This window comes from Molothrus ater, chromosome 15, assembly GCF_012460135.2.
Source record: "Molothrus ater isolate BHLD 08-10-18 breed brown headed cowbird chromosome 15, BPBGC_Mater_1.1, whole genome shotgun sequence".
NCBI lineage: Eukaryota > Metazoa > Chordata > Aves > Passeriformes > Icteridae > Molothrus > Molothrus ater.
Genome location: NC_050492.2, coordinates 17,011,698 through 17,036,855, shown reverse-complemented (window position 1 = coordinate 17,036,855; position 25,158 = coordinate 17,011,698). Strand labels below are relative to the sequence as shown.

At 59.6% G+C, this 25,158-nt stretch overlaps 1 protein-coding gene across 1 annotated transcript in view; it reads right to left on the bottom strand.

Moving 5' to 3' along the window:
• The window catches only part of PPARGC1B (PPARG coactivator 1 beta), a 48,804-nt gene that overhangs the window by 11,505 nt on the left and 12,141 nt on the right, over positions 1 to 25,158 (bottom strand). The window contains exons 2-4 of the mRNA XM_036391632.2: positions 5,431 to 5,604; positions 2,277 to 2,486; positions 415 to 525 (exon numbers count right to left, since the gene is read on the bottom strand). Coding sequence (XP_036247525.1) covers positions 415 to 525; positions 2,277 to 2,486; positions 5,431 to 5,604 — 495 coding nt within the window. The remainder of the gene's footprint in view (positions 1 to 414; positions 526 to 2,276; positions 2,487 to 5,430; positions 5,605 to 25,158) is intronic.

Sequence of the window (25,158 nt, the reverse complement as noted above, 5' to 3'; positions counted from 1 at the left end):
CAGCTCAAGTGTTGGGGTGGGCTCTGCAGTACAACAGGCAGAGACTCCTGGCCAAAGGCCTTGGCTTGGGCTGAGAGTCAGCAGGGAGGGGGGCAAGGGGGTGAACAGAGATGGAGCACATGGGGTTTTCACAAAGGGGTGCTCAGGGATGTTGGGACAGACCAAACCCCCCTGGGTGCAAGTGAGATCAAGGTGCTTCTTAGCACAGCACAGAGTCTAAAGTTTTGCAGAGCCCAGACTGCATCAGACAGGGAAGGGAGCACTGCGGGTGACAGTCCCTGCCTGTTCCCAACGCCCTGCCCAGCCCAGAGGCTGCTCACAGTCCCCAACACCATCCTTTGGACCAGCTCCCAGGAGGTGGGTGCTGCAGGCACCTCCCTGGAGGTGTGTGTGCTGCAGGGACTCAGGGAGTACCTTAGTGCAGGGCCGTGGGGGCCGGGACTTTGGGGTCCCTGGGCGCCGGGCGCTCCCGTCCCGCTGGGCCTCGCAGCTCGGAGGGGATGGAGACAGGAGCAGCTTCTTCAGCTGCAGAGAGAAGGGGCAAGAAAAGGAGTCGGCATCGCAGTGAGGGCAGGAGAAAACGCCCCTTGGCTCATGTGTGAGCACGTCCATCCCCGAGCATCCCACCCAAAAATGGGGCAAAAAAGTATCAGGCAGGGAGGGTTAGGGTTAGCAGTTCCCACCCCACGTGGCTGTGGGGCAGGTGCCTGGCTGTGTGCAGCCCTGTGGGGGTCAGGGTGTCCCCACAGCATTCAGCCCAGGGATCCCCAGGCAGGCTGGGGCAGCGTGCAGGAGGGAATTTACTCCCCAGGGACAACCCCACTCGGGTCAGACACACAGGAGCTGCCGTGGCATCCCAGCTTCTCACTCCATCAGCTCTGCCCCGAGGTGACAGAGGCTTTGCACTGGTGTGAGTGATGGGTTTGGACAGATCGCTGAGTCCCCGTGTGAGGCTCATTTAGCCAAAACATCCAGAGAGGGCCTCGACTCATTAACGAGCTTTCAAGGCTCTTTGGAGATGCGAATCCCTGTGGGATCTGTCAGGATCTCCCCCAGCACCGTGTCACACCCATGGGCGCTGCAGCGGGGTTTTCCCCAGCTCGCCCGCAGTGCCACCCCTTCTGATGGCAGGGCCACCACTTTATCCTTCTACTCAACCCCAATTTTGGACAGGGGGAGGGAAAAAAACCCCAGACCCCACACCCAGCAACAACAGTTGAGATTGTGCCCGTGTGGCGCTAACAACCGGAGGCGACAACAGCTCAACAGCAAGACGACTGCGTAGGCACCCGGGACTGCAGGAGAGACAGGTCTGGGGGGTTAGGGGCTGATAGAAAAGGGGTGCCCGGGTCAGGGTCTGCCAGGAAATGCCAGCCGGGGCACCCGAGGCTTTAGGAGAGAGGCTCCTGTGGGTGGAAGCGCCCAGCTCCCGTTCCCCCCCGCCCCTGCAACGTATACATCCTATATATACACATATAGGTCATGTGTGATATATACCCCTGCGCGGGGCGTGGGCGGTGGAAATGCACGCTGTCACCACTGGATGTCACTCCTCCCCTTGGCTGGGATAGTGGGGACACCCCGGGACCGGGCTGGGGGCTCTGTGAGCCGCAGGAGGGAGCAGGCTGGGTGTCCTGTGCCAGGGAGCCTCCCGGGCACGGCAGGAAACGCTCCCACTTCAGGGAGGGGAGCGGGGATGGAGCCCCAGTATTGCAGGGAACCAAGGGGGATGCTCCAGCCACCAAATCTGGAGGGACTGGAGGCCACACAGCCCCTGAGGAATGGAATGCACAGGGAGGGTCAAACCCTCCCACTGACAGCCGAGGGCAGGGGCTGACCCTCAGGCAAGCCCCTCTTGTGACAGCAGGGAGCTCAGCCCAGGGCAGAGCCAGGGGGAAAAGCCACCACTGCCCATAGGCACGGGGCTGGGATAAGCCAGGGAGAGCCCCGGGCAGCCCCACGCCTGCAGAGGGGGTTAAAAGCAGGTGGGGGTGTGCCAAAGCCGCCCCCAGCCCTCTGGCACCCGCCCCTACCCCGCCCATGTAGGTTTGTATACACACAGCTGGTTCCCGTGAGGATGGTGATGGAGGTGACAGCAATGATGCAGAACATGTATACGTATACAATACAAGTAATATGCTTTGGTATTGACGGTTAAAGAGAGTTTTAAGCCTAGAATGAAAAAATTCAGACCTTGGCTTCCTATCATACCCATGCAGCCGGCTTATCTGGGGCTCATCCAAATCCACCTTAAACAGTAGGAAGTGGGTTCTTACTAGAGACAGCTCATCACCCTCGGGGGCCGGGGGGCCCCCCGTGACCGGGGCGGTGGGTTTGGGGGAGGGGGCAGGTGAGGTGGTGGCAGGGCTGAGCGTGTCCCCCTCTTCCATAGTTCGGAAGGCAGCCAGGCCCATGTCATCTCCCTGAATATCATCCAAAGTCTCGGTCAGGGCTGCCAGCAGCGCTTCGTTCTCGCTGTCTATTATCTGAAAGGAGCAGCAGAGAAGAAAGAGGGGGTTAGGCTGGGCACAGGGTCCCCAGGATGCTGCATGGGGGACAGGGACCAGCAGAGCCACACCAGCTCCCACCCTTCCCAGTGACCCCACTGTGAGACCTGGGAGAGGAGTGTCCGTCTGTCCACCTGCACCCCAGCAGGAAAAGAATGAACCAGAGCATCTTCTCTCCCCACAGGGCCTCCACCCACCATGAGGCAAACAGCAGCAGATAAAGGATCTGTCAGGAAAAAGCTCCTGGCCCAAATCCTCCTGACTCTGCAAGTGCAAGAGCTGTGAGCTCAGCCAGGGCTGCCCAGTGGACAAGAGGGCACAGCCTCCCAGGAGGGCACAGGGGAAGCTCTGCCCGGGCTGCACCACTGGCCTGATGCCACAGCTTGTGACAAGAACCACTCTGAGTTTTGTGCTCACTGAGAGCCCCCAAACGCAGGCACCTCCAGCTGCTCAGGGGCTCCCAGCCCTCCCACACTGGTGCACCCAGTGCTCTGTGAGAGATCCTGTCCAGAGCACAGCCCCAGTCACTCCCCAGTCTCCCATCAGCACCCCCAGATCACCCTGTTCACCCAAAACTGGGTCAGGGGAGCTGTAGTGCAAGGCCCACCTCACCCAGGGCCAGGGGCTGCTCCTGCCTCCTCCCTGCCCACTGCTCCAGCTTGGCTTGGGCCCCTCCTTTCTCCTGGGCTGTGGCTTTGCTGATGCACCTCCAGCCTTCCCAGTGCCCTCCCAGTCCCACCCAGCCCCATGAGTTCCCTTCCAGTCCGGCAATACAGTGCTGAAGGCCAGGAGAAGATGCAGAAGCTGAGGAATGGCTGGAGTGAGCCAGCAGCTCCTTCTTTTTGGTCCTCCTCCATCACAATCTGAATGTAAACCATGTCCAAGGAGAGGCAGGCTACCATCAGTGATAAAATTAGCACGGGGGTAAAGTCAGGCTCACAGGCAGGACTGCTGCCTGCACACAGCCTCCTGTGTTTCTCTCCTCTTGTTTGAAAATTAAACATCTTTTGTTCCATGCCCTAACCTTGCTCGCAGTTCCTAGAGCAGGCTCCAGGGAAAGGCAGCAGGATGCTCCATTTTTGGCTCAGTTTCTTTTCCTCCTGTTATTGGCATGAGATTGCTGTGCATACAAGTTCAGTGGGATACATTTCATCATACTCCACTGCTCCTCATCGGCCTGGCTTTTGCATTTCTTTTCTGTTTATCTTTTCCCCAGGAAGTTCATGGAAAATATGCATCTCGTGATGAAGGTCCCTCAGCTGGACTGGACCATTTTCAAGCACAGCATCAGCCCAGCATAAAAGCCAGAGGGTTGTTATTTTATGGGCAGGTTAGAAAATATTGAGGCTTTTTTTTCTCATCTTCTTGTTTAAATAGAAATAATCCTCCTCCCAAAATGTAACCCAGGGTTGGTGATTAGCTGGTACCAGGGGGTCACAACCTCCTTGTGCAAGGGGGTAAAGGTTAGGAGGGCACAGAGACCCCAGCCCCAAGGACAGGCACATCCAGGGCATGGCACAAGCTTGGGCAGGGCGAGGGGGCTGCCCAGCCTGCTCTGTGCCCAGTCCCCTCTGCATCTCCCTGCTTCCAACCTGGCTGTGCTGTCAGACAGCCCTGCCCTGCCCTCACAGCTCCAGGAGATGAGAGACAGGGGCAGAGGGACATGGAGCAGTCCTGCCTGTGCCCAGGAGCATCCCCTGCCCCAGGAGCATCCCCTGGCCCAGCTCTGCACCGTGCTGGCACAGCCACGGATCCATCCCGGCCCAGAGCCGAGGAGAGGAACACAGGGACCCCAGGGACAGAGGGGCTGCCAGAGCTGGGAAAACAGAGCAAGGGGCTGCTTCCTGTGAAGGAACAGAGCAAGGGGCTGGTTACTATGAAGGAACAGAGCAAGGGGCTGGTTCCTATGAAGGAACAGGGTGAAGGGGCTGCTTCCTGTGAAGAACCAGGGTGAAGGGGCTGTTCCTATGAAGGAACAGGGTGAAGGGGCTGTTCCTATGAAGGAACAGGGTGAAGGGGCTGGTTCCTGTGAAGGAACAGAGCAAGGGGCTGGTTCCTGTGAAGGAACAGGGTGAAGGGGCTGTTCCTATGAAGGAACAGGGTGAAGGGGCTGTTCCTATGAAGGAACAGGGTGAAGGGGCTGTTCCTATGAAGGAACAGGGTGAAGGGGCTGTTCCTATGAAGGAACAGGGTGAAGGGGCTGTTCCTATGAAGGAACAGAGCAAGGGGCTATTCCTATGAAGGAACAGGGTGAAGGGGCTGGTTCCTGTGAAGGAACAGAGCAAGGGGCTATTCCTATGAAGGAACAGGGTGAAGGGGCTGGTTCCTGTGAAGGAACAGAGCAAGGGGCTATTCCTATGAAGGAACAGGGTGAAGGGGCTGGTTCCTGTGAAGGAACAGAGCAAGGGGCTATTCCTATGAAGGAACAGGGTGAAGGGGCTGTTCCTATGAAGGAACAGGGTGAAGGGGCTGGTTCCTGTGAAGGAACAGGGTGAAGGGGCTGTTCCTATGAAGGAACAGGGTGAAGGGGCTGGTTCCTATGAAGGAACAGGGTGAAGGGGCTGCTTCCAGCTCCTGGGAAGGGAACTTTCCAGTGCTGAGACCCCCGCACTGCCGCCCTGGCATTCCAGGAATGGAACAGGACACGCTGCACCCCGGCTGCAGTTCCAGTGAATAATCCAGCACAGGAGGGCTGCCTCAGCAGCCTCCTCCTCCTCCTCCTCCTCCTCCTCATTAGCCCTACTCCGCTTGCCCCATTTAGAGCCGGTGCACAAATTAATGGAGCACTAATCAGCTGGGGAGGAGATATTAATAGTCCTGTGTGTGTTCCCTCCTGCCAGCCTCCCTCTCCCCCTGCTTCCATCCTGGGGTGCCTGGAGAGCTCTGTGCTCCCTCCTGCCTGCACCCAGGGGGGATGGGGTACCTGGAAGAGCTCGGAGTCGTCGGTGCTGTACTGGCTGGAGTCGGTCTCTGAGTGCTCCCCTCCCCAGTGCAGCTCATTGAAGCAGCCAGCAGAGTCCAGGTCGCCGGCGTCCAGCTGGGACAGATCGATCTCGGGGAAGTCAGAGTAGAGGTGCTCCTCTCCAGACACCTCATACTGCACACAGGAGAGGAGAGAAATGCTTGAGACCAGAGGAGCAGGCACTGAGGACAACAGCATTCCCCCCCCGTCACCCAGAGATCCACCCAGCCCTGCTCCAGCCCCTCTTCCCACACAGGTCCAGGCACTGGCAGGGTGTGGTGGGCACCTTTTCACCCACTCAGCCTGGCACTGGTCACTGGCGCAGCCCCACAGCTCCAGCACACCCCTGCTGGTGTCCCAGCTGTGCCACAGCTGGAGCTGCTTGGGAAGAGCCTTATCCCTTCCCAGTGAGCAGATGGTCAGGGCACAGCACAGCCACAGCACAGTCATGGTAGGGGCAATTCCTGCCCCTGGTGCCCTAAAAGTGACATCCAGTGGTGGCCTGGGGACCAGCAGAGGACACCTGGGACAGCAGCACACAGGGCCAGCCTCACAGCTGCTGCTCACCCTGTCCCACCACATGGCCCTGGAGCACTCAGGACACCCCTCAGGGAAGCTGCAGATCCCAAAGCATCACCAAGGCAGCCCAGAGCTGCTCCCTGCAGGGTGAGGACAGCATGGAAATGAATGGATGTCTGAGAGCACTCAGGGTGATGTGAGCTAAAAATCTCCATTTAACCACAGAAAGGAGCTGGCACCTGCCCCACTTGGGTTCCAGCCACGAAACCCCAGAGCTGCACCCAGTGCCCGAGGGAGCTGGGGCTGGCACCAGCACCCACTGCCCGCCCTGGCATCTGCACCGTGCCTGGTTCTGCCTCAGTGTCAGGGTAAAACACAGGGAAGGGTCTGGTGAGACTCCTCCCAGCACTGCCTGCCCAAGGGGAGGCTTCTGGCAGTGAGGGAAGCAAGTTTATTTACAGAGCAAATGGATTTTGGAGCAGGCAAACATCTGAGCATGTGAGAGAGGCTGCGGGGGAGCATGGGGGCCCCTCCTCCTGAAGCACCCTGGAAGGGTCTCCTCCATCACTCAGTGGGAAGGAAAAGGGATTTCAAACCCAGCTGCAGGAATGGGAAAGACAGCTTTTCTCTCTTTCTCTTCTCGTTTTTTGCTTTTCAAATTGGGATAATCTGGGATTACTGGCTGTGTTCCCCCAGGCTGAGGAGCCTGTCTGCCACGCTCCCCACCACATCCAGGACACTCCAAAGGACACTCCTGGGCACACACTCGCTCCCTTTTTGCATTTCCCACCTGCTTCCCACCCTGCCCCATCCCAGGGGAGGTGGAAAACAGGGAGAGCACCTCGGAGGGCACAGCAAGGGCAGGGAGAGTGGTTTTATGGCCTGAAGGTGAGGCAGTGCCATGCCCCAGCCATGCCCAGGGGCTGCAGGGGATGCAGGGAGCCCCAGACAAAGCTCTGGGAGCTGCCCCTGCTCTGGGGATGCTCTCCCAGCACCCTCCCTTCACCTTTTTGCTGGAGGGATGTGTATCAGGTAGATCCCACAAGTGTGGTGCCACAAAGAGTATCGGGCACCCCTGAGGGCTCTGGGAGCTGAAACTCCTCACTGGGCCCCCAGGGATGGGGATTTTCTAACCTGTCCTGCAAAAACCTCTGTTCCCAGGTGTCAGAGCACATGCAGCAGGTCAGGAGTCCCCACTGCCAGCTCTGGGGCACACAAATGCTGCCTTCCCCCTTGTTCTGTCCCTCTGCCCAGACTGCTCTGGGATCAGATGTCCTCTGGCCTTTCAGATGTGTCCCTTACCTGCTGCGGCTTGTCCCTGCCTTCCTGTCCCTGCCTTCCTGTCCCTGCTCCAGAAGAAGTCTTGTGACAACTTTGTCTCCCCCTTCTCCCCAAATCTTCCCATGGGAACACAGGCACAGGTTTTTATTTTTAGCCAAGCCATACATACACAGCTATACGTGTGTCTGTGTGTGCGTGTGTGCGTGCAATTAAAAATAGCAGAGCAGCCAAATTCTCCTGCTCCTTTTGATATGCCACAAGGGAAAAGATCCTGGTGCTGAGATCACAAGGAGCAGCTGACACCAGTGCTCGGGATGTCTTTTGATCAACTCCACAGATGTGACATGTCCCCATTGGCAACAGGGCTGGGTAAAAATAAACCCCTGCAATCCAAGGCTGCTGAGCTGCCCTCTCTGGGCACTGGGGGCAGGACTGCCCTGCCACTGCCACTGCCACTGCCACTGCCATGCTGGGGATGCTCCCAGCTTCCTGCCTCCCACGGGCCAGGAATGCCCAAACCTCAGCTCTGTCTGTGTGGAGCCTCCTCCTCTCCTCACTGAAAGACACGGGGACAGCCTTTGCTTGGTGGGGCCACCTGGATGGGCACCCCAGCCAGTCCCCTCTGCTGGACAGTGTCCCTTGCCCAGCCCAGCCACCGAGGACCTGGGCTCCAGAGGGAGCCCACCACACCCAGCCCATGGCCCTGAGCCCCTCTGGGCTGTTCCCAGGCCTGGGGAAGGGGCAGCCCCTGCCCAGCTCGGGGGTGGCAGCAGCAATGGGGACACTGCCTGTGGGCATGGGATGGGACCTCATCTGCTCTGACCGTCCCTTTTCCCACCCTCTGCACTTCCTGCTGCCTTGGGAGAGGAGTGAACTTTTGTTCTAATTTTACTCGGGACTTTGTAGGAAGATCAGCCATGGGTTCTTGGTGTGCAGCCAGCAAACACCCATGGAGACATGCTCAGAGCCTGGGAGGCATCCTCCAGCCCAGACACCTGGCTGTGCTGCAGCAAGGCTGCCACCAGAGCTCTGCCATGTCTGAGCAGCCCCTGCTCCAGGGAGGAGAGCTCCTGCTGCCTCCTGGGCCAGCATCCCTCTGGCTCTGGGTGCTCTGGGCCAGCATCCCTCTGGCTCTGGGTGCTCTGGGCCAGCATCCCTCTGGCTCTGGGTGCTCTGGGTCAGCATCCCTCTGGCTCTGGGTGCTATGGGCCAGCATCCCTCTGGCTCTGGGTGCTCTGGGTCAGCGTCCCTCTGGCTCTGGGTGCTCTGGGCCAGCATCCCTCTGGCTCTGGGTCAGCATCCCTCTGGCTCTGGGTGCTCTGGGCCAGCATCCCTCTGGCTCTGGGTGCTCTGGGTCAGCATCCCTCTGGCTCTGGGTGCAATGTGCTCCCACTCCCTGTCCCTTTGCCATGTCCCCAGTCTGTCCTTCCCAGGGCAGTGGCAGCACGAGGAGCTGGCACAGGGTTAGATCCATCTCCCTGCCTGATTGGGAGGGTGTTCAATGCAGGCCACAGTCTCTGGTGGGCCCAGAAGCTCTGGGGACATGTCCTAGGCTGGACCCACAGCCACTGGCTGGAGCCACATCCCAGGATGTCCCAGCTCAGTGATGGCTCTGACGCCCTGGGGACAGCAGTGGGACATGTCCCTTTCAGTCCTTCTCTTTTGGAGCAGTGTGAACCCTGGCACGTGAGGTCTTATCTCTGAGGAGACACCAGACTCCTCCCCAGGCCCAACTCTAATTCAAACACTGGATTAACGAGACAGGAAATGTTTTCCTCTTTTTCAGTGTCAACCTGGGCTCCCCAAACAAAACCCCTGCAGTCAGCAGGACTGGAGAGGCTGCCTGGGGTCAGCTGCATCCGTGAGCCCAGGGAGAGCAGGAGCTGCCAGGGAACAGCAGCCTGAACAGGGCAAGCAAGGGCTCAGCTCATTGTGTGCTCTGTGAGCTGCCTCAGGAGCTGGGGACAGCGCAGTGACCGTGACACAGAGCCCTGCAGGTGCTCTCCTGTCTCACTCCAGCCCTGCCAGAAATTACCCTTATCTGCACAAGCCCTGGGTCCAAGCCCTTGAAGTCATGGCCAAGAATTCTGGCGTGGGCTGTGGGCACAGGGGGATGGCACACGGGGCTGGTGCTCACTCAGCCTGCACAGGGACAGCCTCTGAAGTGCTGCTGGCCATGGGCAGCACCTTCCAGCAGCCTCATCCTGCATCCTGCCCCTGTGACAGGGGTGCCCTGTCACTCATGTGCCATGGGAAAAGGGAAGCAAAGAGGCAGCACCTCGGAGGGGCCGAGGGAAGCAGCCAGGGACAGCAGAGCCCACTCCTCACTGGGAGCAAACAGTGACTCAGCTCCTCCCTGCAGAGCCAGGAGCCTGCCCAAGGCATTAAGGGATAAATATCCATCCACCTGAGCTGCAGGCACTGCCCCAGAGCAGCCAGCAGAGTCAGGCTGGCACCCACAGCAGCAGCAGGTGAGAAATGCTGAGAACACCAAGTGCTGCTCCCACCAGCCCTGCCCCGGCCCCAGGGCAGCTTCTCCCTCCTCACCCTCACCACGACTCGGAAAAGGAAAGAAAATCCTTGGGCAGGGGTTTTGCAGAGTTGTCTGGGCTTATCAGGGAAATCCGGAATCACAGACTGCTTCAAACGGGGATTACAGCCCCGCAGGGAGACAGCAGGGTGTTCCTGGGACGGGCTGGCACCAGGGGGCTGGCACTGGCTGCCTGCTGTGGCACTGGGCTGGCTGCTGTGGCACTGGGCAGGTGTGACACTGGGCTGCTGTGGCACTGGGCAGGTGTGACACTGGGCTGGTGTGACACTGGCTGCTGTGGCACTGGGCTGGTGTGACACTGGCTGCTGTGGCACTGGCTGGTGTGACACTGGCTGCTGTGGCACTGGCTGCTGTGACACTGGCTGCTGTGGCACTGGCTGCTGTGGCACTGGCTGCTGTGACACTGGCTGGTGTGGCACTGGGCTGGTGTGGCACTGGCTGGTGTGACACTGGGCTGCTGTGGCACTGGGCTGGTGTGGCACTGGCTGGTGTGACACTGAGCTGGTGTGACACTGGTTGGTGTGGCACTGGCTGCTGTGACACTGGCTGCTGTGGCACTGGCTGCTGGGGCACTGGGCTGGTGTGGCACTGGCTGCTGTGGCACTGGCTGCTGTGACACTGGCTGCTGTGGCACTGGCTGCTGTGGCACTGGCTGCTGTGGCACTGGCTGCTGTGGCACTGGCTGCTGGGGCACTGGGCTGGTGTGACACTGGGCTGGTGTGACACTGGGCTGGTGTGACACTGGCTGGTGTGACACTGGCTGCTGTGGCACTGGGCTGCTGTGGCACTGGGCTGGTGTGACACTGGCTGCTGTGGCACTGGGCTGCTGTGGCACTGGGCTGGTGTGGCACTGGCTGCTGTGGCACTGGCTGCTGGGGCACTGGGCTGGTGTGACACTGGCTGGTGTGACACTGAGCTGGTGTGGCACTGGCTGCTGTGGCACTGGCTGGTGTGACACTGGGCTGCTGTGGCACTGGCTGGTTCCACACTGAGCTGCCTGGTGCAGCACTGGGCACAGCCACTCTCCCTTTCAGGCAGGGCTGGGTGCCTGCAGACCCCCAGCTCCCTCCTGAGCTGCCCCAGAAGCAGAGAGCAGAGTGAGGAGGCTCTGGGGGCATGACCCACAGTGGGACCAAGCCAGGGCTGCACCCTGCTGTCCCCACAGCTCCCAGCCAGGGGACACGGCCCCCACGGTGTCACCCATCAGCACCAGCCCCTCATCATGCCCAAGGATGTGCCAGCTCTGTGCCAGCCCAGAGGGAGGAGGGATGTGGGGCACAGCCTGGCTCCAGCACCAGGGAGGAGGGCAGAGGTGGGAATGGAGGAGACAGCTATAAATAAGTGTAAATACAGCAAGGAGGCACCTGGCCAGAGCGGTGAAGGTCACCAGAGTGTGTGCCAGCAGATAAGCAACCCCCCTGCCCAGTGGCATTTGACAAAATGTCACTGTGAATGAGGGAGAGGCGGTGTCAGGTTGTGCCTTGGCCCTGTCACCCCCTGACACCCCCATATTTATAGCCTGAGAGCCCCACAGTGAAGGTCCCTGGAGGTGAGGGGACCCTGCCTGCACCCACAGGGAGCACAGGCACAGGCAGGGCCCTCATCCCCTGCCCAGGTTGGGGGGAAGGCCCACAGGAACCTCCCAGGCTGCACAGAGCAGAGACACCTCTCTGTCCTGCCAGGCATTTTGCCCTCTGCCCCCTGTTAATTTTTAATTACTTTTTTGAACTTTCTGCTAATCCGTTTTAACGATTCAGCCCAGCCAGCAAGAGGCAAAAACTCATTTAAAACCTGGACTGAGCAAACAGCAGCTCCTTCTTCCTCCTGAGCCACTCCAAACCCACTTCTGCTGGTCCCTCTGGGTGCAGCACGTGGGAGCTGCCCACGCTGGGCACGCTGTGCCAACACAGCCTGGACTCAGAGCTTGGACTCAAAGGTTGGACCTGATGACCTCAGAAGTCTTTTCCAACTGAAATGATTCTGTGATTCAGTGGCACACGTGGAGCAGCTGCCCCTCCAACCCAGCCTGAGATGTGCTGGGTGGGAAAAGGGGTGCTGGGTGGGAAAAGGGGTGCCCAGTGCCAGGCTCTGAGCCCCAGGCTGAGCACAGTCTCATTCCTTGACTTTTGTCTCACATTAGAAGGTGTAATTAAGATCAACCAGGAGATGCCAGTAATGGGAAATATTAAACATTAACCACAAACAATAAACATGAACTTGCCAGGATAACTTTGATATGCAGGAAAGATGGAAGAAATTGCACTAAACTGTCCTTGAGTCACAGGACAGAAAAAAGGAGCCTGAGATACTGGTAATAATGCCCTGGATAAACAACATTCTGCTGGAATACTTCAAACAAAGGTGTGTCGGGTTTAGGAAGAAGGGCACAGCAAAGCGTATCACAGGTTACAGAGCTGCATGTTCATTCCATACTCAGCTCATTTCTTCAGGCTCCAGATTACAGAGTCCACTTTGGTTCTGCCTGAGCTCCAGGACCAGCCCAGAGCTGCCCTGCAGCCCCCACAGACCCTGAAGCACCCCCAGCACAAGGCAAGGGCAGGTGGTGCCCCATGCAAGGAGCAGACAGAGCAGGAACAGGCTGTTCCCAAGGAACACCTCCTCTCTCAACACCACCTAATGGAAAGAGCCCTGTGTGCGTCCCTGTGGGCTGCCAGGGCTGGCCAGGCAGTGCCAGCACACCTGGGCACCCTCAGCGTGCTCAGAACTGTGCTGCCCAAGTGTGAGAGCTTCACCCTGCAGGGGCCAAGCTGCAGCACCCCATGGCAGCCCACGCTGCCAGCAGCCAGCCTGGCAAACCCCATCCACCACCAAAGACACCTGTGCCAGCCTGTCCCTGGCACCACTCCCTGCCACCCCTCGATGGCACCAGCCAGGCAGGGCACAGACACCAGGCTGAACACTGCTGGGGTTTTCTAGGAAATTCCTTTTTATCTCCCCAAAGCAAAGGCAGGAGCAACGGACAGCAGCTGGCATGAGCTGGGCACAGAGCACAGTGGGGACTGAAATGTGCCATCAGCTGCCAGCCCTGCCAGGGGAGCCCCTGGCCGTGGGACAGGCAGGGAGGGAGCAGGGACAGGGACAGGAACAGGGGCAGGAGCAGGAGCAGGAACAGGGGCAGGAGCAGGAACAGGAGCAGGAGAAGGAGAAGGAGCAGGGGCAGGAGAAGGAGCAGGGGCAGGAGCAGGAGCAGGGACAGGAACAGGAATAGGGGCAGGAGCAGGGGCAGGAGCAGGAACAGGAGCAGCAGCAGGAGCAGGGGCAGGAACAGGAATAGGGGCAGGAGCAGGGGCAGGAGCAGGAACAGGAGCAGCAGCAGGAGCAGGGACAGCAGCAGGAACAGAAGCAGCAGAAGGAGAAGGAGCAGGAGCAGGGGCAGGAACAGGGGCAGGAACAGGGACAGGGGCAGGAGCAGCAGCAGGAGCAGGCAGGCCTCCCCCAGAACCCCTCTCCTCCTTCTGTGGGGTGTCCTCCAGCCTGTGTGGGACAAGGACAGGCCAAGAGGTGGCACATCCCCCCTGCAGCCCTGAGGGGATGCCCAGTGGGACTGGGAGCAGTGGGGACTGTGGCTGAGGCCAGCAGAGCACTGAGACACTGGAATTCTTGGGACGGCTCCCACTCACACAGCACTGAGGGGCAGGAAAGGCTGTGCAGCCCTGGGAGCCAGGCTGGCAGCACAGGGGACCTGGCTGTGCCATGATGGGCACAAGCCCTGACTCACTGAGGAGCTGACTGTTAGCCAGCTCTGCTGGTCACAAGAATTCCCCTCGATGGCAACTCCCTCCTTTGGTAAGGAAAGCATGAGGGGGTGATTATTTTCAGAGCTTCCTCTTCTGATGTCCCTGCAGCCAGCAGCCACAGGAGTGATGTGGGCACAGGGAGCCCAGCGAGGAGGAGCAGCCCTGCCCCTGCCCTGGGGAGGTTTGGTGCCCGGCTCAGAGGCTGACAGGGCTCCACCAGGCCCTTTCTGCCCAGAGGACATTGCAAACATCCTGCCATGGCACAGCCTGGCACACCAAAGCCCAGCTCAGCTCCAGGGGCACTGCTCACCTGGCACAGCTCCTCACCCCTCCCAGCCAGCTCCAGAGCAAATCCCAGATGGAAGCACCAACTATCCCTCCACTGTCACACGGACCTGTGGCGGCACTCAGAGCCCCTGCCCATGGGGACATCACTGCCTGCTGCCACCAAGGCCAGCCACAGCCGTGCTCCCCACCCACAGGCACGGCCTTGGCATCTCCCAGGCTGCCAGAGCTGCCCTTGGCTTTCCAGGAGCCACAGCCACAGCCTGGCAATCCCTGCACTGCCTCAGCCTCCCTGCCCAGCTGGGCAAGGGCTGGGATTGCCAGCACATTCTGGAGTCAGCCCGTGTGACAGAGCTGAGGTTACACCGTGTCACACCGGGCCCAGCCCTGCCCCTTTCACACCTGACAAGCAGCTGGAGAGAACCTGTCACCCCCTGCCAGCTCTGTCCCCATCACCTGCAGGACAGCCTTCACCTCCCCAGGGCACAGCAGCCCTTTCACAGCTCGCTGGTGCTCTGCTGAGGAGCAGGGGCTGCCTGCTGCCAGGGGGAAGCCCAGCTCCTGCCCACCCTGCTGCTTCTGAGGGGGTTCAGGTGCCCCTGCCATGGAAGGCACCGTGGGCTGGCACTGCTGGTGCCACCAGCAGCCTCTTAGTGCTAATCAGGCCGAGGCAGGAGACGGGGAGGGTTCAAGCTGGGGTTAAGAAGGCACAAGGAGGATCTTCCTGCATTAGCCTGACCTCACAGCCAGCCCAGGGACAGCCCTGCCCTGCTGGGGCTCAGCCACCAGCACCAAGCCTCGGTGGGACCCTGCAGGAGCCCTTCTGCTGCTGGCCACGGGCTGAGCTGGCCCTGCTGCCATGGGGGGCTGTGGGAGCCCCCACTGTGCCCGGCTCCCACGTGAAAATGAAGTTTTCAGCTGCATGCACAAGGATGCAAAACTCTGTGCAAGGGGAAAAACCACTCACATCTGTCCTTACCCCCAAACCACTCAGATCTGTCCTTACCCCCAAACCACTCACATCTGTCCTTACCCTGCAAACCACTCAGATCTGTCCTTACCCCCAAACCACTCACACTGTCCTTACCCCCAAACCACTCAGATCTGTCCTTACCCCCAAACCACTCACATCTGTCCTTACCCTGCAAACCACTCAGATCTGTCCTTACCCCCAAACCACTCACATCTGTCCTTACCCCCAAACCACTCAGATCTGTCCTTAGCCCCAAACCACTCAGATCTGTCCTTACCCCCAAACCACTCACATCTGTCCTTACCCTTCAAACATCTCAGATCTGTCCTTACCCCCAAACCATTCACATCTGTCCTTACCCCCCAAACGACCCAGACCTGTCCTTACCCTTCAAACATCTCAGATCTGTCCTTACCCTACAAACCACCCAGATCCATCCTTACCCCCCAAACCACCCAGACCTGTCCTTACCCCCTGCCCAGCCTGCCCAGGTGTGCCCAGTGCAGCTGGAAGCCCCAGCTGTGCCAGGTGGGTGCCAGGTGGGTGGGTGGGCGCTGCTGGCCACCCCTCACTGCTGCACTGCCCATGCCAGCTCCTGCTTCTGCCCTGCACAAACCTGGCACCCTGCACCTCCCTGTCCCCATTACCTGGGCACAGCAAGAGGTGAGTCCCCCCCTCTTCTGCTCCTGAATCAGGGGCTCCCACTGCTCCCCCATCCTGCTACACCCAAATAAATTATTGCCCATTTTCTGCAAGTGTCCTGGTCAGAGGGGACTGTCACCACCCAGTGTGGTCACCTCTGCTCTGACCCCTCTGTGCCCAGAAAGCAGCTGGGGAAGGGCAGTGCTGCCAGCTGGGTATTTTCCAGGTGGGCATCAGGAGTCCCTGGCATAAAGTGATTCTCAGTATTGACACCACTCCAGTTCTGAGGGAAAGGTGGGAGGAGAGCAGGTCCCAGCAGGTCTGGGGATGCAGGGACACGCTCCCAGGTGGATGCTGGAGGTGAGAACCCTGAGCAGCAGCTCTGGGCAGGCTGGGCACACAGCAGCACAATCTGTTTGCTCTGGGGATTTCCTGGGGCTGCACAAGGCTTTGCTGTGTCCGGGTCTGTACCCGGGCACTGTCAGCTGGCCCAGCCTGGCCACCTGCCCCAGGGCTGGGCTCTGCCCCTGCTTTTTGGCTCTGCAGGAAGCATTTCGGGAGCCACAGCCTGGAGCTGCTGCTGCCAACCTGCTTTCCTCGGGCTTCCTACTCTGCAAACAACTGACTCACCCTGGAAAGAAACGGCTCCAAGATCTCCAGATAGAAAACCCCTATGAGGGCAAGAAGCTGCTTCAGGAGCACATGCAAACCCACATCCACAAAGCTTTGTTCTATTCCAAATTCTCTCCTGTGAGGGACCACACCTTTCCCCTCCCCAAAACCCCAGGCAGGCTCCAACATGGCATGAGAGGAGGGGTCTGGCCGCTCCCTGCGGCAGCAGCTGGGGCCCCTCTGCTCTTCCCAAACCAGTTGGGGGCCCCTCTCCTCCTCCCAAACCAGTTGGGGGCCCCTCTCCTCCTCCCAAACCAGTTGGGAGCCCCTCTGTTCTTCCCAAACCAGTTGGGAGCCCCTCTGCTCCTCCCAAACCAGTTGGGGTGAAGCCCACAAGCTCAAGTTCTTACACTAAACCAGATCCTTTGACTGCTCCACGTGCTGTGCCACCCTGCCCTGAGCTTGCCTGCCCCCAAGCCTTGTCCCCCCCTGTTTCTGACCCCAGCTAATCCAGGGATCAACAGAAAGCCAGAGACCCCAGGGCAGGCTGGCCTGAAAGCCAGCCCTGAGCTCTGGGTGTGACAGAACTGCTCTGACCCAGCAGCCACCCCTGGGCTGGGGCCATCAGAGCCAGGGGAAGGCACCTCTAGCCTGGCAGTGCCACATGCCAGGTGGTCTGAAACCCGTGCAGGGCTGGCAGGGGTTAAGGCTGCTCAGGGCTGGCTTGGTGTGCCACCTTCATGCACTTTGCATGGCCCCAGAGCCTGGCAGCAGCTCCCCAGTCATGTGAGATGTGAGCAGCTCCAGCTCCCAGCCCTGCCTCGCTCTTATCCACCCGCTCTTATCCATCCCTCTGCCTCTGCTGCCCCCTTGTCAGAGCCCCAGGAGCCCTTGTCAGAGCCTGCAGGGTCACCTTGGAGGGTCCTGCAGGGAGGCAGGGCAGCGGGACCAGGGCTGTGCTTGGCGTGGCACCGAGGGGACGTTGCTGGGCCACAGCCCCACAGCTGGGGCTGCACTGGAGGAGAACAGCCAGCCCTGCCCCTGCCAGCCTGACAGCAGGGCACAGAGGGCATGGTGGGCATGGTGGGCACCAGGCAGGCAGCCCCTCAGCCTGCCCAGCCAGCCCCAGTGCCAGCCTGGGGACCAGGTGACACCGTGTGTACCCAGAGCTGGCCGAGCCAGGCTGGGTTATGCAAACCACAACGGGAGCTGTTTCAACTAGTTGGACTCCTGCCTGGCAGTCAGGTGCCTTCCTCCTCCTCCTCCTCCTCCTCCTCCTCCTCCCAAACGGCTGCCAGTACCCTGGGCAGCTGCCCAAGCTCTGTGGGTGCCTCTGTCCCCACGCTGCTCTGGGTAAGGGGCTGGGGTGCTCTGGGGTGTCCTGGGATGTGGGGGGCAGGCAGGGGCTCACTGACCTCCAGCACCAAGTGCTGCTCTCCCCCAGCTCAGCTGTGAGCCAGCTCTGCCAGTGGGGTGTCCTTGGGGTGTCCTCAGGTGTCCCTGTACTGCCAAGGCACAGCTGGCACCACGGGCGGGCACAGGGAAGGTTGTGAACCTGCACAGAATCAGGGACTGGTTTGCACTGGGAGGGAACCTTAAAGCTTTTGTTCCACCTTCCACACCCCAGGGTGCTCCAAGCCCCATCCAGCCTGGCCTTGGGCACTGCCAGGGATGCAGGGGCAGCCCCACTCCCACGGTGCCCAGCTGGGAGCAGGGATGTGGGGCTGTGCAGGCAGGGGAAGGGGCTGTTTGCCCCAGTGCTGGTGAGTTTTACCCAGCACTGTGCTCACCTTGGCATTTCCCATCCCTGGGAGGTGCAAGAACCCAAGCAAAAGACTTCCTGTGGAAGGAAGGGTGCAGGGAAAAAGTCCTGGTGCTGTGAGCCACAAAGGAAGGCCTGGGCAGAGCTGGTCACATTCCTGTCACGAGCTGTCCCAGCTGCCACACTCACAGCTCATGGCAAGGGCTCAGTGTTTGGCTTTGCCTGGAGAAACCCTCCCCAGGCCAGGAGGAGCCAGCAGTGGACAGCATCTGTTCCCAACACCCTCTGACATTGCAACACACAGGGAAAATCCCAGATGTGAGCACCAGGAACCTTCATGCAAATCCCCTCATTCCCAAGGCAGTGGCAGCCTGGCACTCTGGGCTGCCAGGAAAGCACAGCCTGGCTCTGCACAGGGCTCTTTGCACAACACTCCAGCTCTCCTGGAATTTCCACACGGATTCCCAGGCACTGCCAGCACCCCCAGCTCCATCAGGAACTGTCCCCTCCCCAGCCCAGCTGCTCCTGGCAGCTGCAGTGGCACAGCCAGGCTGCTGGGGGATCCAGGGACCACAGGGATCAGCGGCTCCATGGGGTGAGAGCTGTCCTGGCTGCACCAGCAGGGCAGGCACAGGAGCTGACATGGGGCTGGGGTGGCACAAGGGATGGCTCCATCCCTGTTTTCTTTACTACGAAATTCTGTGCGACAAAATAAAGCCCTTGCCAAAGGAAATGGCCCCAGGCCAGCTCCTTCCAAGGCTCCCTGGAATGCTCTGCTCTGTCATCCCTCGGTGGGTGCTGAGATTTTGTGCAGGTATCAGTTTTTCTGTTCAGGGTGCTATTCCAGCTGGATGTCTTTGATGAGCTTTTCTGCAGAGGTGGCATGGAGCTGGAGGAGCAGGGAAACCTGCCTGTGGTGAATGGTAAAACCCTCTGGCAACGCCGTGACGCTGCTCCAGACACAGGGTCTAAATATAGACTGCTCATTTATTATCCTGCAGCTGCTGCCTTTGGTGTGAGAGGAGCCAGGGGCTGCACTGATGCTCCCCTCAGCCATGGCTGGGGCTGCCTGGACACATCCACAGGCTCACCCTGGCCCAAACTGGCTGCAGAGCATAAAATAATCCACAAACCTTTTCCCTGAGAGATGAGACTGAGTCTGAATCCCCCACCCTGCATCCCACAAGGGTTTCCTTGTGCTGGCATGAGCAGCTCCTGCCTGGCTGGGAAGGGGGTCCCCTGCTCCTGGTGAGGGTACCCAGGTTTCTGCCAAAGGATGGGAGGCTTTCCTGTGGCTTCCCCACTGCCAAAATTAGGGATCTTCCTCAACCAAGCCAGCCACAGCTGGAGCAGAGAGGCAGGAGGGGCAGAGAGCCATGGGTGCCTCCACCTCCTCTCCTCTGGGATGTGCAGCAGAGAGACAAATCCTGGTGTGACCCCGGTGCTTGGCAGACAATCCCCTGCCTGCAGTGCCAGGGAGACAGCAAGTGCAGCCAGGCTGAGCACTGGCACCGTGGCTGCCTTGGGTGAGGAGCCATGCCCGGGCTCTGGTGGCAGGGAAGCCACAGGAAAGCCACCCATCCTTTGGCAGGAGGCCCACGTGCCTCCAGCAGCACATCTGGGACAAAGGGGTGAAAAGGAGGGACAGCCAGACAGCCAGGCTGGGCTGTGACCCTGCTGGGACTGACAGCAGCCATCCCCCCACTGCTGGCACCGAGTGCCACTGAGATGGGGCCAAGCAGGACAGAACTCCAGGCATCCCATCCTGCTGCCATCCATCCTGCTGCATCCCATCCTGCTCCATCCCATCCTGCTCCATCCCATCCTGCTGCATCCATCCTGCTCCATCCATCCTGCTGCCATCCATCCTGCTGCATCCCATCCTGCTGCATCCCTCATGCTGCCATCCCATCCTGCTGCATCCATCCTGCTGCATCCCATCCTGCTGCATCCCTCATGCTGCCATCCCATCCTGCTCCATCCATCCTGCTCCATCCATCCTGCTCCATCCCATCCTGCTCCATCCCATCCTGCTGCATCCATCCTGCTGCATCCATCCTGCTGCCATCCATCCTCCTGCATCCCTCATGCTGCCATCCATCCTGCTGCATCCCATCCTGCTGCCATCCATCCTGCTCCATCCCATCCTGCTGCATCCATCCTGCTGCATCCATCCTGCTGCATCCATCCTGCTGCATCCCATCCTGCTCCATCCCATCCTGCTGCATCCCATCCTGCTGCATCCATCCTGCTGCATCCCATCCTGCTCCATCCATCCTGCTCCATCCATCCTGCTGCATCCATCCTGCTCCATCCATCCTCCTGCAACCCTCGTGCTGCCATCCCACCCTGCTGCCATCCCATCCTGCTCCATCCATCCTGCTCCATCCATCCTGCTGCATCCCTCATGCTGCCATCCCATCCTGCTCCATCCCATCCTGCTGCATCCATCCTGCTGCATCCATCCAAGCAGGAGGCTGGCAGTGCCAGGAGAGGGTTAAGCCATTCATCATCCCTGCTGGACCCACAGCAGCACCAGTCCTGCTCCCCACACTGCTACTGGGCCCTCTGAAGGGTCTCCCAAGCTGTGGGGTCTGCTGGGGCTGCCTCATCTTCCTTGGGCACAATGGGGTGGAGTGGTGGCAGCAGCAAAGGCAGCCTGGTGCCCACTGTGCCACCTGCTTGGGAGGGCACTGGGAGCGTGCCTGGCACTCCTGCTGTACCCACCCTGTCACACCTGGGCACTGGAGGGCGGGACACAGCCCCAGGAGCATCTCCCAGCAGGGACAGTGGTGACAGTCCCTGCTCTGAGCCTGGTGGCTGCAGGGACACCAGGGACATGCGGGCTCTCACACCCCAGGCTGCTGTCCCCATACAGAGACAGGCAGGACAGGCAGAGGGCTCATGAAAAAGCCACTTGGAATGACAGGTCCTTGGCCTCCCAGAGTGTCCCCACTGCTCCTGCCAGTGACCCACAGGGACCACAGCACCAAAGACCTCCCTGCGCCTTTTGGGGCTGCTCCCCCTTCTCCTCTCATTCCCTTTTCAGGCACCATCCAATGCATGGACTGTCAGCAACCCAAAAAATGCCCAGATGTGATCCCTGGGTGACCTCCTCCTGCTTCCTGTGCTGACATCTGCTGAAGCAGCACAGAGGGGACACAGGGACACTCTGTTTCTGCCTCCCCCTTGGCCCCAGAGGCCTTTCCCCTGCTTTCCCCCAGGTCAGGAGGGGCACAAACCCTTGGGCAGTGGTTGGTATTTGGGTAAGAGGCCACCCTGGGGTACAGAGCCAGCAGCACGTGCTGCTGCTGTCCTGACACACACAGGGCTGGGGCTGTGCCTGGCCATCAGCACAGGCTCAGCAACTCTCCCACGGCCGCCAGCAACACCCCCGGGACCCCCCAGGCCAGCTGTGAGGGGTGACAGAGGGCAGGAGCTCAGTGGGGAGCAGAGCCTGCCTGCCTGAGGCTCTGCCCTCCCTGCTCCCTGCACTGCAGGGCCCCCACTGCTGCTCCCCACTGCAGGAGTGCTGCTGCCCTGCTGGGAGCAGGCTGTACCCATCGTGGATGGGATACTCTGCCACAGAGCTCCTTGCCCCCTCTGCCACGCTCCTCACCCTCCTTTCTGCCAGCTCTGACCCTCTCCCACCTTTCCCAGGGGAGGATTTTCCCAGTGCCTGCCAAGGGATTTGCAGGTATAAAGTGCCCACTCAGTGCCCGGGAGCCTCTGGCATCCACCTTGGCAGACACCCAGCACTGTCCTGGAGAAACATGGGCAAAAATCTCACCCTGGCACTGCTGAGGCCAGCCATGGCAGCCCCTGGCCCTGGGCATCACCCCTGGCCAGGGGCACGGGTCCCGTGGGGGGAGGCAGTGCCAGGGCAGCCTGAGCAGGGCACATCCAAAGAAGGAAAAGAGTTGGATGGATGCAGGAGCAGGCCGGGCTCCCTGGCCAGCCAGCCCATACTGTAAAAGGAGTGGGAGCAGGGAGTGCACAGCCCTGGCTCCAGCAGTTTTAAGATGGCTGTGAAGCTGAGAGAAGGAGGAGAAGAAGGAGGAGGAGGAGGACATTAACCCTCCCAGCACTGCGCTGCAGCCACCAGCACTGCAGGGAGATGAATGGCAGCTTTCCAGAGGCTCCACTTAACAGTAGATGGATTGGGGACCACTCAACTCCCACCCAATAAAATCCAGCTGGTGATGCTTTCAGGCCTGGCAGGGCTGAGCTGGGAGATGCTGACCTCAGACAGGCTGTGGGAAGGAGGAGGAGAAAGAGAAGGAGGAGAAGGAGGCACATGACAAATCAAGGACCCACCATGGGACAGGACATTCAGCAGGACCTTAAAGACCCCTGCAATATGGACTCCCAGAAATGATGCCCTTCCACTCGTGCTGTCCCTGGGGACTCAGCACACCAGAGGGGCAGGAAAGGGGCACCCCTGGTGCCACCCTCTGGGTGTCTGCATTGCCAGCCCTTGCTGGCTGCTCGGCAGGGAGCAGCAGAGCCAAGTGACTGCTCAGCTTCCCTGCTCTTGTCCCTGTGGACACTCACGTGAATATTCACGTTTTTCCTGCTTAATGTTTTCCTTTAAAAACATCGGGCTTGGCCCTCCCGGTGCTTTTCTGCAGGATTCATCAGAGCTGCAGCGACTGAGGAGCAAAGGTACCGGGCACTTAACAACAACTTCCCTTTGCAAAGTTTTAATTGGTCATTGACGTCAAGTGATTATTGAGAATTATTAATTAAGAAAGCATTTAAGAGCCTGGCTTTTGTTGAGGTTTTGCCGTTACAATTAGTTTATGGGCCAAGAGGAGAAACATCAGCCTTTGCAGTCACTTGGAGTGCAGCAAAGTGCCCATAATTAATTTCCCTTTCCGCAGCAAGTGCTTTGCTCTGACCTGCCTTGGGGACTCGCCTTTCTCCAGGTGTGCCAACTACAACAGCCCTGGAAGCACACAGCCACAGGGACATCAGGATGGGAACACCATGTCCCCTCCAGCCCCTCTCTACGCAGGGATTGTGGCTCTTTTCGGGAAAGCATCCTGGCCACACGCCCTGATCCCGGGGAGGAGGCCACCCTGCCTTTGAAAGAGATTTTCTTTTTATCTCCTTCCTGCCCTGGGGAAGCAGCTGCCTCGCAGGTGCTTGGCACTGAGAGGATGTGTTTTGGCAGCACAGTGCTTTCCAGGAGTTCCCTGAAGCCCCTCACACAGCGGCAGCACCCACCACAGACAGCAGCAGGATGCTGGCGGGGTGAGCTGAGGCTGGAGAGGCAGGAGAACCCCATGGGAGGGCTCCAGGAACGGGGCTGGAGCACTGCCTGCTCCTGCCTCAGTCTGTGCACAACCTCAGGCTGCTCCCTGCAGCAGCAACTGCTGCCTCCCCACCTCTGCTGGGGCACCACAGCTCCTCCTTCCCTGGGGGATCTGGGGTGCTGCTGGATGGGGGAGCTGGGAGGGGTGCTGAGGGGCTGGCAGGCTGCAGGGTGGATGCCAGCACAGTCCAGCCCTTCCAGAGCAGACTGCAGGCTGCAGGGATGCAGGAATGCAGGGCTGCAGGGATGCAGGGCTGCAGGAATTCAGCCCAGCCCCACGCTCCCAGCCGGATGCTGCTGCTGCATTCCCTCACGGCACCCCAAGTGCAGCACCAGGAGGGATCAGCAGCCCCTGCTCAGCAACTGGGTCAGCTAAATATAAATGGAGCAGCCCCAGAACCAGGCACCTTCCTGCCTTGCATCATTGACACCCTAAAAACCACGGCCTGGGGACAGGGGCTGTGGCAGCTGCTGCCTCACCAGAGGCTCTGCTGAAGCTGCTCCTTTGGAGCCACTGCTCCAAGGGCTCCCGGCCTTCCTCCTGCTGGCCCAGGGCAGCCACCATGGAGCTGGGGGACCAGGTGGGACAGATGCCTGCAGGACAAGGGGACCAGCTGGGACAGATGCCTGAAGGATGGATGTTCCTAGGAGGCCACGGCTGCAAGCTGTGTGTGCACTCCTCCACACAGAGCAGGCCCCCAGGAGGGAGATTTTCATTTCCATTTATCCAAACCAGCCAGATGAGCTCCCAGGCACCAAGGCAAGCAGCTCAAACCCCTCATTAGGGCTGGGCAGATGCCTCCCAGCCCAAGGGGTGCAGGCATGCACCCACAGGTTTGGCTCCTAGGGTGATGTCCAACCCCTGTGCTGCACATCCCTGGGTAAGAACATTTTGTATGAAGATGGGTTAGTCCCAGTATCCCCAGTTTGCTGCACCCCAAGGGCAGATGCCACCCTCAGTACAGCCTGCCCTGTAGTTTGTGGGTGCAGTAGGTCTGGTGTTGGAACCCAGGAGAGGCAGATTTGGGGTGCTTTGAGCTGCTCCCTTCACAGCCTTTTTGGCACCATGTGGGAGAAGAGGGATGGTGCTCATCCTGCACCCCACACACAGCCTGAACAGCCCTTTGCAGCCTGCAGGTCTCCAGTTGTCTGCAGCTGAACATCACCCAGCCCGGAGGGTTGGTTATTAGGGAAAAACACTTTAATGAGGCAGCTCATTAAAGGCAGGAACAGATTAACCCAGGAACCTGAGGAACTCGGTGACTGCCGAGTTCAAGAATAGGAGCAACAGGCCTTTCCCTGGCAACGGTGGGAGATGCTGCCTCAAAGCAGTGGGATGAGCCCTTGGATCCTCAAAGCCCTTTCAAAGCCCTGCACCCTCCCAGGAGCTGTGTGAGCTCTGCAGATGAAAGATGCTGGGAAGGGTGGACCACAGCTTGAAACCTATAAAAACACCCACTGAAATACAAGGGGAAAATACTCCATTCCCGATAGCTGACTTCACACACTGCCTCCTCCACTGATCAAGCAAAATCCCAGCACCAGCGTGGACTTCCAGCAGGGATGCTCCAGGGAGAAAGCCTTTGGCAAGACACAGCCCTGCTGCACAGGAGCGACGTGGGAGGAGAGGCAAAGCCAAGCAGAGTTCAGAGTTACGGTCACCACAGAAAAATGAACCCTGGAAAAGAAATCCAGCTCCATTTCCCACTACAGGGAAAGGTTTGCGGCTCATGCCTCTCCACAGGCAGAGGAAAGGCTGCTGAGTGGTGGAAGCCCAGGCGAGTGGGGCACCTGGGGATGCCGGGGTTACCTCAAAGCCACTCCAGCAGCAGGATGAAGAGTCAGGCCCGTGCCATGGCTGTTATGAATGAAGGTGGGAGCAGTGCAGCTAAAGATAACTTTGTGAGCAGGTACTATTAATAGCAATACTCTCGGGCTTTTGCTTTGTGCTTCCTGCGGGGCTCTGCGGGATGGAGGAGCTCTGATGGA